This window comes from Thalia democratica, chromosome 5, assembly GCF_965202585.1.
Source record: "Thalia democratica chromosome 5, ktThaDemo2.hap1.1, whole genome shotgun sequence".
Classification (NCBI taxonomy): Eukaryota; Metazoa; Chordata; class Thaliacea; order Salpida; family Salpidae; genus Thalia; species Thalia democratica.
Window position 1 is genome coordinate 30338598 of NC_139169.1, and position 11947 is coordinate 30350544.

At 25.4% G+C, this 11947-nt stretch overlaps 1 protein-coding gene across 1 annotated transcript; it reads left to right on the top strand.

Moving 5' to 3' along the window:
- The first annotated feature begins 1087 nt into the window (after window positions 1-1087).
- LOC145836401 (retinoic acid receptor alpha-A-like) lies at window positions 1088-7728 on the top strand. The gene is made up of 8 exons (XM_082944202.1): window positions 1088-1174; window positions 1483-1690; window positions 1786-2060; window positions 4381-4522; window positions 5008-5243; window positions 6292-6474; window positions 7106-7283; window positions 7550-7728. Exons 1-8 carry the CDS (start codon window positions 1127-1129, stop codon window positions 7726-7728), a joined length of 1449 nt encoding a protein of 482 aa, XP_082800328.1. The 5' UTR covers window positions 1088-1126.
- Window positions 7729-11947: the final 4219 nt, after the last annotated feature.

Consider the following 11947-nt stretch of genomic DNA (forward strand, 5'->3'; position numbering starts at 1 on the left):
TAAAAGTTTTACACCAAGCGACTTACCTTAAAACTCGTTGGTATATACACGCAAACAAGCTCATAAGCTTATGATAAATGAAGATAAAACAATATTCCCAAATCACTTGAAATTATGAAAAATATTTTCTATTGCTCTCATAACTCAATCAAAGTTTCGGAATTTTGTAGAGTTATGTCGAAACAATTTAAATTAGTTTATACTAAAGATTATTTAAATACACTTGGGATTAAACTTTAGGGAATACAGAGTTTAAAAAAAAAACAAAACTAAATGGCTTGTTTAGTTAAGTTTTAACAATTTTAATCTAATGGGTAGACTCAAATTACTTTCGGCAAACAGAAAACTATTTTTATTTATTCTAAAATGCTGTCAATAAAAAATGGAAGTATAAACGTTTAAAGTAGAGAAAATTTTTCTGTTTTTTAATCTTGTCTTAAAAGTAAAATCAATTCTTACATATTATTTGCTGTTTTTTTTTTTTATAAAACTAAACTTATTAACTTATTTTATAACAATATCATATAATTTTAGTTCTTCGCAAATATAATATAATAACACAATTTTCTAGAACACAGTAGTAATTTGAGTAAAATCGAATTATTTCAAAGCATTTTTTGTTGTTGATTCTTATGAATTATTATGTGTTTGTTGTATTTTTTTCAAGCATAAATACTAATACGGATAAAATAAAATTACACATACATAAACATATAAGCACTTTCTTTATAGATGACATTTGATACAAGAATACAAAAGATACAGAAATTACGAATTTTTGTAACAAAGAAATGATCACAATTAATTTATAGTAGTTTAAAATTTTTTGTTTTTAAAATCTAGTTAATACATATTTAATTGTAGTAATTATATAATTTAAGAGACAAAAAAAAAGCTTAAGTAGCAATTAATTTTTCTTTAAATAATTTTTTGTTTAAAACTTAAATAAATTGAACTACTTAAAAGTTTTCAACTTTATGTTTATAGCGTAAATTACTTTAACTAATTTTTATAACTACTGTTAAATATTTACAACCAAAAAATAGTTTACCTGTAGTTATTTCTCTGATAAAACGTTTCAGATATATTTTTTATTAATATTAGATATAACTAACTTAATTTAGACATGAACGAAGTTTCAGAGAACAGAAACAAAGAAGTACATTCCCAAAAGGTTTGAAATAAAAAATATTCTAAGGCTTTCTTTAAGAAAATTTAGCCTACCTTAATTTTTAGTTTGTTTAGTGTATATATTTACTGATACGTATTAACTTAAAACAATGTATTCAAACGAAAAATGTTGTGTTATTTAGTTAAAATAAATTATTAGACGATACATACTTAAAATTTTTAAAACTTACCTTGAAAGTTTTACAAATTAAAAACAATCTTTTTGAAGTTAACGATCAGTAGCTTAAGCAATAAAAAATATATCTGGAAAAAAAGGAAAATATATCTATAAAAAAGTATTTCTTTTTATAGGCTCGAATGGCACCTACAAAACTTAGTGACGTCAATCATTTAAAAACGATGCAAAAGTTTATCTTGCTGCAATCGGCATTGCAGCATAGAAGTAGACAGGAGTTGTACAAAAGGCAAGAGATGTTTAACAGGATCAACTATATGTACGGAGGGTTTAACCTCCTCAATAACCAAGTTGCCTTGCAAACCTTCCTTGCAAACGCCAATCGTTAGTTTCCTTCAGATGTTAATACATGAAACTTTTCTTTGTTTAGTTTCTTGTAATTACTAAGGTGCGAGTTTTATTTCTCTAATTTGTCACAGTTCCACCACTTACTATTCCAAAACAACATCAAATCCACCAAATTATGTCAAGCGTTAACAAAAATCAATTAAGCGTGTCTTCCTCCTCCAAATACGTCACTCCTCACCGTATAGTGACGTCACATAATCAATCAAATATTAACCACTCAAGCGTGTCTTCTCCCTTTATTGACGTCGCTCCTCGCCATACAATGACGTCACAAAAGAGTTGTGCAGTTTGTAGTGACAAATCTTCTGGTTATCACTACGGAGTTTCCACTTGCGAGGGATGTAAGGTTTGTGACGTCATAAATTAATGTTTTGATTTTTTTTATGTAATACTACTAGTTTTTTTAACTAAATATGGTCAAATACTTATGTCAAAAATATAGATAGAACTCATTGATTCAGTTCTAGTAATGTACAAGTATATTAATATAAAAATAAAATATATTTTTGAACTAAATTAAAAAATACTTATAGTTCAAGCACAAGCACAAAAATAAACATTAAAACATTGTTATACAATATACACTTACGTTAAGCCATTCTTAAGAAAGTATGCAATGTTAAAGTGTTTATCTTTTTTTGACTAAGAACTGCTCGAACATAACTATTGAGAATTTTTCGTTGTTTTAACAATGGTTTGACGGCGAAAAACAATAATACTTTAATCAAAAATACAATTGCGAAAATTTTATCGAGAACACTAAAATAATTGATTAGATAAATATTTTTAAACTTAAATATCTACTATATGTTTTAATTTCAACTGAAATAAAAAAAGAACAGTTTATTTAATTACTATACTTTAAATTCAAGTTTTGTGATGTAAGCTTATATAAAAGATTGTAATCAAATTTCAAACATTATATTAGTGCTCTTGTTAAATATCATTCAGCTTGTGACTTAATTTAATCATGTTTTATTGCTACATAATCTTACACAACTATCCGTTTATACAAGCGATTGTTATACTAGACTATAACCACAACAAAAGTTGTGCATTTAGTCATATTCACCACAAGTTTCTATATAGTTGTTGAAACTCATGTTATACTTAAACAAAGAGGCCTTTCGGGAATAGAATGTGTTAGACTGTTGCCAATTTTAGGTTTATGGTGTATTACGTATTCATTTGCTATATGCTAATTAAGTGGTTTGTTGTAGATTTTGTGCTGGGTTTACCTTTTTTCTATTTTGAAAAGTTTGTTCAAGTCATTGTTAGATACAATGATGCACATTTCTTAGTTTGATATTAAATAACTTCCAAAGGAGTTTTTAGTGTTCTTTACAAGAAAGTTTTTCTTTAAATTTTTAACCAAAAAAGAATTATTTTATAAATCACAAGTATTAAAAACAAACTAACAATATGCTTAAGTCATTTAAGTTAAAAAGTATAAAAATAAGTAAAGATAAGTTTTATTTCTTAAAGTTAAAAAAAATATATACCTAACTTATTCTGAATTTTTTTTAACTTTACTGTTTTCAAATATCAATCACAATTAGCCTATCTTCGTACTTTCCCTATGTTTTTGTTTAGTTTCTACTCTTTTCTTTACAATGTCTGCAAAAGGTCAGTAAAGTTCTTCAACTTGTCACTTTTTGTGTTGTGTGGAAGCAACCCTTTACTTTTTATATGACGTCACTACTACACAGAAGAAAGCCGACATATGTGAAAATTAAAAATCTGCGAATCACTAGGATGACCTTTGAAAACGCAAACACTCTAAAATGATTTTTGTTTTTCTATGTGTTTTTATTCTTCTTTTTACATTTTTTTTACAATTCTTTCCATAAATTTGTTTAAGTTGGTGTTGAAAAGCTTGTTAAAATTTTTTTAATATTTAGTCATATTTTTGTATTTATTAAGCTGTTTTTAATGTTCTTAGCTTTAATAATTTTGTCCTAAACAAAACACGTTTAGTCGTTTTAAGTTTTCACCGTACAAAAACGTTATTTTGTATTAGAGTTTTAAATAAAAAAGTAAGCGTTTTAAAGTGTAGCATGAATTAAAAACAAGATAATATAAAGCACTAAAAAAAGAAAATGTTTTAAAATCATCTTTATGAAATGAGATAGCTTATGATCGTTCTCCTAGACACTATACTGTTTATTAATAAAAAAACTTTTGAAGTGTAAGCTTGTACAACCAAGGTTGATCTAACAGCAATGCTTGAAGAACTAAGACGTTTTATGATCGTAAAAAATTAACACCAAAAAAAACAAAAACAGATTAGTTGGTACACTTGAAAACTAATTCTATCAAACAAGTTAAAAACCCAAAAGATTAGAAATATTTTAGGACAGTTTGATACAAAACTACATTAAATATGAATTTGTTTAAGATAAAGGTCATTTAAGCAGCTTCATAAGAATCTTAACTAAAACATAGTATGTTAATAAACACGTTTTTAATAAATAAAAAATACTAATAGATTAGTAATTCAACAGTTATAAACTGTCGCATTTGAAAACTAAAAGTAATAAAAAAGTAAAAAAGTGAAATATTGAAATAACTGAAACTTTAAACAAAGCTGAAACAGTGATTTTAAAAGTAAAATATTTCTTAAGTGCTTGTTTGAAATTCTTTCAAAAATATCTAAGTTTCAATAGGGTTTCTTCAGAAGGTCGATACAAAAGAAAGCAAGTTATAGCTGCCACAAGAAAAATAAATGTCAAATATCCAGAGAAACTAGAAGTAGGTGCCAATACTGTAGGCTGCAAAAATGTCTTCAAGTTGGAATGCTTAAAAAATGTGTGTTTATAAAATTATCATTATATTATATTATATATACGGCTTTTTGCTAATGAATTTTTCTTGTGTTATAACAACAGAAGAAAAAAGTTATTACGATAGGTATCTTTAATTTACTAATCTGTTGCTGTGCATTATAAAGCTCATAAAAAAAATTTAAACTTGTGTACAGAAACAATAGATACTTAAAAGATTAAACTTTAAAAATTAACAATATTCTAAAAGAAAATTTTAAAGTTAAATTAAAAATGTACAACATCGAAGATTAACAACAGTTTTCTGAAATAACTTAAGTGATGTTTAGTAACTTATCCACAAAAATCAAAAAGCGCTTAAAACTGATATACTCAACAACTTTCTAAAACAAAAGGCAATGCATGGCATATAAGCTCAATAGTCTGAAAACTACTACAGCACAAAACACACAGAAAGAATTTAATGTGTAAAACTTAATAAATTACATAATTTGTTATTAATAAAAACAGCTGTTAGAAACAATAGTAACAAGAGGCGAGGTAAGGAGAAATCAACTCCAAAAACTCCTCAAGTTTCCCTCCAAAGCAAGAAGGTCTACTCCTCCGCAAAACACCTCCATCCGGCAGTCATGCGTGAAATTTTCCCGCGCAAAATCACGCCTCAAGTGGCGGGAATCGTTGACGTCATCACTGAAGCGTATCGAGCTACATCGTCCAACTTTGATCACTTTACAAATATCTGTTGTGTGAGTTTTGTATTTGTATGTAGTATACAAGTTTTTAACATATTTAGTTTTTTTTAAATAAACTGTTTCTGCAATGTCTTATACACAATTTTAGTTGTATAAACACGTATTTAAATTAATACTATTTTGTAGTAAACGACTAATAAGGCACTTAAAAAGAAAGTTAAGTTATACACCAATTGGATACATTTTAACGTCTTGTGCATGTCCGTAATGTAAATGTAACTAAACTTTTTTGACTTCTAACAAAAAAAGAAAGTATATTTAGGAAACTTACTTTGGATGAAAAATTATTTGAATAAGACACTTTTGATTTTAAAATAGTTTTAGCTTTCAACAAAAAAAGAATGTACGAATTTTAATATGTCGCAATGCTGTGTAAGAATCAATAATTTGAATTATTTTTTGTCAACAGATTTTAGTGGGTTAAAGTTCAAAGCTCTTAGCTTCTATGAATTACTATACTGTTTTTGATTGTTAAGTATTTTTAAAACACAACTTTGTATTAGAACAAACAATATGTCGTTAAAATTATCTTTTCTTCGAATTTCAACATACGATTTTAAGAGCCACTTAAAAAGTGACATCATTTTACTTTAAAGTTAAAAGAGCTTTGTACAAAAAAAAAACAATAAAAAGTTAATACATTATTTAAGTATCGTGGGTATTTTGTAAGTCAATTAAACTTGTAAGTTTACTAAACAGAAAGTTTTTTTTTATTTTCTCCCACACTAACATTATCGCTTTAATTACCTTTAAAAACAAACTGGTGTTCATTTAGCTGTTTAAATTTTATTAAATTTTAGCTAAGATTATTTATGTTGATACACTCATTTTGTTATAAGATGGTTAAAAAGTTAATAGTTGTAAATTACATAATTAGTTGTTTAAAAACATTTGTGATCAATGACTACTTTATTCTGTGCTATGTGCAACACAAAAGTTTTGGTGTTAGATAGAAGTTTTGGAATAATTTTAAATCAAAGTTTAAAATTGACACTCATTAAAAAAAGGAATCAAGTAAATTACTTCAACAAACAACCAACAGAGCTCAGGGTTCAGTGAGAATAAAAAAGTGGAGACGGACCCGAACTTCATGTGGACAGACTTCCTCGACCACCAGCCCAATATCGAGACGACAGTTTACTTCTCGCGGGAAATACCCTGCTTCGTTAGTTTGAGTGAAAACGACCAAAATATCTTGCTGAGGAGTGCCAGCATAGATGTGTTGGTGAGTTGCTTTTTATTTAAAATGTAAAGCTTTACTGTAAATTAGATAACTAAAAGTAAAAAGTAAGATGTAGCTAAGCTTTCGTTCTTTGAAATGTGTTAATACAGGAAATGAAAAGTAGTTCACTGTTTATTGTCATAGTTAATAATAATAAATTTTAATTTATTTTAGAATTGATTCTTATTTAAGTTCTTTGTTTAAAAGAAAAGTTGTAAAGTAATAACTAGAAAATTTATCAATAGTAGTGATTACGCAAATTAATTTAAATCGAGTTGGAATACAAACAATCAATATGAATTTTTATTTCTAAAAAATTAAGCGGGCAAAAATAAAATTTATAAAGTATTTAGTATTAAAACTATGTAACAAAACTAAATAAAGATTACTTAAATATGTCTAATTTAAAACATTTTGCCTATAGTTGTTTGAAACATTACTTAGACGGTAAATTACCTAAGTTTTTTTTTTGATTTTTATACAAATAAACGTTTACATTTTTTAAATAAAACTAACATAATCTCAACTCAAGTGTTTCGTGTCACAAATCAACAACTAACATTGCGTACTTTAAAATTTCAATGCAGCTCAGTTGACGCGTTACGTTACATTTTATTTTGTTATGACGTCACAGGTGTTGCGTCTGTGTCGCTGCTGCGCAAAAGAAATAAAAGACAATTCGGAAACGCAACGTAAAATGATGGATGGTAAGCTGTTGGTTGAGATAAAACTTTTAGCCAGAAAGATACAACTTTTGAACGTTGATGACTCTGAAATCGCTCTGTTGAGTGCAATTTGCATAACGTGTCCTGGTTGGTTTCGTTACAAGTAGACTAATGATGAAGATTTATTTAATTTTGTTGGGTTTTTTTGCCACTTTAATTTAATAAGGTTATAAAAGAACTTCTTTGTTTTTTACAACGCTTGTTATAGTGGTTTATAAAATAAAGCTATAACCATACTATTTTATAAGTAGGTTGTACGCTGCATTAAACTATTGTATAGCTATTCTAAAAAAGTTTGTTTAATGTGATAAATTGTATATAAAAACTTGTGACTATGATTGCTTATCTAACAGATTACAAGGAGTTAGAAGAAGCAGACAAAGTTGGTAAGATTCAGGAATATTTGTTGGAATCGTTGAGAATTTATTCTAGGAATAGAAGGCCTGATTATCCTGTTATTTATCCGAAACTTATTATGCTGTTATACCACCTTAGAAGTATCAGTGTGAAAGGTAAACAAAGTTGTTCGTGACGTTTTAAAATATAAATCAGTCCTTGTATTACACTAAATGTAATCCTTTAAATCTTAAAAAAAAAAATTATACCACTTTACTTTTTTTAAGTCAACCATTGTAAAACTTTGTGTATTTCATAACAAAAAATAACACTTTTATAAACATATGTTTATACGTGTAAAAACATAATATTACTTCAGGCTCTGGAATTTATTTTAACAAATTTATCAGGTAAAGTTGTACAGTGAGAACAAGAAGTTAGACCAAGTAGCTTCTAAGAAACAATTTCTATTGTGATTAAAGTTGTTTTGCCAAAACTTTTACTTGAAAAAATACAGAGCTAAAAAACTTTTATCCAAATTATTTGCTGTTTTTTTTTTAATTGATACATATGGTTTTGCCTTTTAAAATAATATTTTAATATACTTTTACATTTTGGTACTTAAGGATTTCGTTATTTCAATAAATTTATATTTCGTATTAATAAGTTTTGGTAGATTAGAAAATGAGAACAATTAAGAATACTAAAAGTTATATATATATTGTCTTAAAATGTTATTTTGTAAATATATTAGATTTACTTGAATTTATTTATAAATGAAATTTTATCATCAGTTCATTTATCCAAAGAGTAAAACATAAACTGCAATTTCTTAAATGACCTTTTTAATAATGATAATAAAACATTAAACTTTTAATGATTTCATCAAAAACTTCCCGTTTTGTTTCTTTTGAGCCTATTCTTCACAAAAAATAGTTGTTTGTTTTCTAAAGTTTTTATGATTTTCACAGAAGTTCTTCTGAAAATAAGTTTATAATTTTGTGCTCTATTTTTAGTATTAAGCAAAATACAAAACGCTTTTTTCAGTTCCTTCAAAACTTTTTCTCACAGTAGAACTAAAAATACTTAAATAATTTTTAGAACATTTTTGATTGTATTTAAAAGAGTAATCCGCTTCGGTACATTTTTTAATGATAAAAGACAAAACACAAGTTGAATTTTAAAAAACAAAACACGAATTTACAAAATTTGCTCAAGTAAAACGATGTTTATTATAATCAAGTATCACTGTAGAAACATGAGTCATTCGATTTTAAATGTTTTTGAGTCATTATGATTTAATAAGTTGTACTGTAAATAAATAAAATGTGAAAAAACTATTACCAGCTGTACAAGTATTGTGCTTATATAATATTTAAAAACTACTGTTTTTACTATTAGTAGTAAACTAATCATAGCTAACACACATTTTTCTTCCTTAAATAGCTTTTTTCAGATTTGACAAAAGTTAAGTCTTGTTTTAAAGAAAAAGTTAATTAATGTTTATAAGTTTATAATGTTATCAGTTTTTAAATGTTTTACTATTAAACACGCTTCAAATTTCAAATAAAAGGGTTTTATGTTTTCCATAGTATTAAATGTTTTGTTTTAAGGAAAGCAAACTTTGAAAAAGTAAGATTAAAATCAATTAAAACTAGTCAATCAAAAATATGAGAGTAGTAATAAAAGTTTATGAAGCGGTTAGGAAACATATTTAATATAACATTTACAAATTAACTGATGAAACAGCGATGTACTTTGCATACCATTCACTTTAGTTTACAAAGTTTACAGTTTCAAGTATATGATGTTTAAGGTTTACTTTAAAATTTAAAACTTATAAATGTTTCAACATAGTATTGTAACACAGATATAAACTATTATTAGAAGCTCGTTAAAACTTTTAATAGATATGAAACCTTCTAAACAACATCTTTGTAGTAGTTAATAACGTAAACATTTTTCTCCTTATTTATTATGCGTTTTCAACCGATTCGTAAAACTTAATCAAATTAAGTCAATTTAAGCAGTAATTTATTTAAGCACTGACGAGGTCTTTGACCGAAATTTAGTTTGTAAAATAAATTCTTGAAAGAATAAATTCAAATTAAACACTTTAACTAAAACTTAAAATGTCTTTGTCTTCTAAAATAAAAATAAAACCTAACAAAAATGCTAACACTAATACTAATTAATACTTTGAGTAAAAAAAAAACTATACAAAATTAAAAAACTGTTTTTTTTTGTAATTTAATTTTTAAGTGTGCTAAAGGTTATCTATGCAAAACGGAAGTTGTTATAAACTTTCTCTTTACTATAACTTGTGCTTTTTCGTTTTACGGAAACTATAACTCAGTTAAAAAACTACATTGAGAATGCTTCTATAATCTTCATAGAACTTTTCAATTTAAGTAAACCATATTATTTTTTATATATAATTTTGGTAATAAAACAACTATAAGTTCAATTTATTTATTTATTTAAAAGTACTAAAATTCTAAGTTTAGTATGATCTAAATGAAAAAAAAGTGTTTTTGCAACTGTACTACTAGAGGTAAAACATTAAGTAGAAAAAATCGCTGATTTTAAAACTATTCATAAACTTTTAAACAAAAATTTTTAAAATTATCTTTAGTTGACAGACTTGAATTTTACTGGTTAATAACTATTTAAAGCATTTGACTTAGTTTTTTTTCTATACTGAAAAGCAATGTAAAACTTTTGTTTACCTTGAGTAAATATTTATGACATCATTAAACTGTTTATTAGTAGAAATAAGAATAGAAATTTATGAACATCTCTTTTCAGTGTTTATTTTTATACTTAATCGTATACACTTAAGTATTATCTTTGTACTATTAGAATCTTAACGATATATGTAAGCACAATTCGAAAACTTTTTTATGCAAAATTAAGCAACTTTTGTTTTAAACAAAATTATTTTAACCACATCAGAAACACCTAAAACAGTTTAACTGAACATCTTATAAGAAAACAAGGTAATAACTTTAAAATAATGTGTTCGTGATTTCCAGTAATTTGCGTCGAATACACACTTAATAATACACAAATTACACCTATTATGCCAACAAGGAGACACCATTAAGATGATAAGAAGCTTTACAACAGGTGCTGAAAAAAATTGTTATTTAATTGAACTTATAAAAGTTCAGCCTTTGATATGAGAATTTGTGTGTTCAAGTTCAAATTGTAATTTCCACTTGTACGCAAAGCATCTGGTTTTACTGCTCTTTTAAGGTAAAACGTAGTTGTTAAGATAATTTAGGTGCATTATGTGAAAACAACTGTGAAAATCAGCTTACACGAGTTCGCTTTTAAGAGCAGGAACTTTAAGTTATATGTAATTACCCTTATTTATTTTAAAAACATTTTTTAAAAGTAATACTAAAGTCTTGTTATAGGATTTAATAATTTTTTTATGTTCTAATAAACCTATTATATGTACTGCACATTTAGTTGTATTTGATTATGAAAATGTTTTCATTTTAATAAAGTCCTTAAATAAAAAATACGAAGATAATTAAATTATCATTATTGAAATCAAGTAAGCCATTTTTAAAGTAAGACTAAGTTGTAAAAACAATAATTATTGTACAGAACAAGCATTTACTATATAAACAGGTAAGTTTCTTTAGTTATGACATGAAAAGTGTTAAGAAATGCTTCTAATTTTTTTTTTTTTGCCATAGTAACATGTTTTTGTTTTTTAAGTTTTAGAACAAATTTAGCTTTCTAATAAGCTATTATTTATGGTATTTTATTCGCAAATAAATTTTTAAATGTTAAGTACGATAACTTTCCCAAAATTTTATTGCAATAGATTATTTGTTGTATTTAAAAGTTTAAAGGAGTGTTTTAAAAATAATATTTTAATTATGGTTTGAAAAAACTTGTATAATATTTTTGATTTAGCAATTTAATTGCTGTTATGAAATTTTAATTTGGTACTTTAGTTTAATTCGATTTTTAATACTTTAGCTACCAATTTTCTGTATTTTATTTATTAAAGCTAAGTTATTAACGTTTAAGAAAAACTAAATAAAATCTAGTATTATAAGTATTGTTTTAATTATTTTTAAACTTTGTTAATACTGAAAGTTTCAAAACAATATACATATAAACACTTAACAGAAGTTTTTGTTAGGTTAGTTAATTGTGTTTTAAATTATAGCAATTAATTAATAATATTACTTTAGCAAGCTTTTAGAACATATTTTTCAAAAGAAAAACAATTTAATCATAACAGTACTCAGCTAAAGAATAAATTTTGTTTTTATTTAGTTTTTATTGCAATACAAGAAGTCTAAGACGATTTTACAAATAGACATAATTAACTAAGTTCAAAACTAAGACAATTTAATTAAATCTAATAAGAATTTACTAAATAAAATATC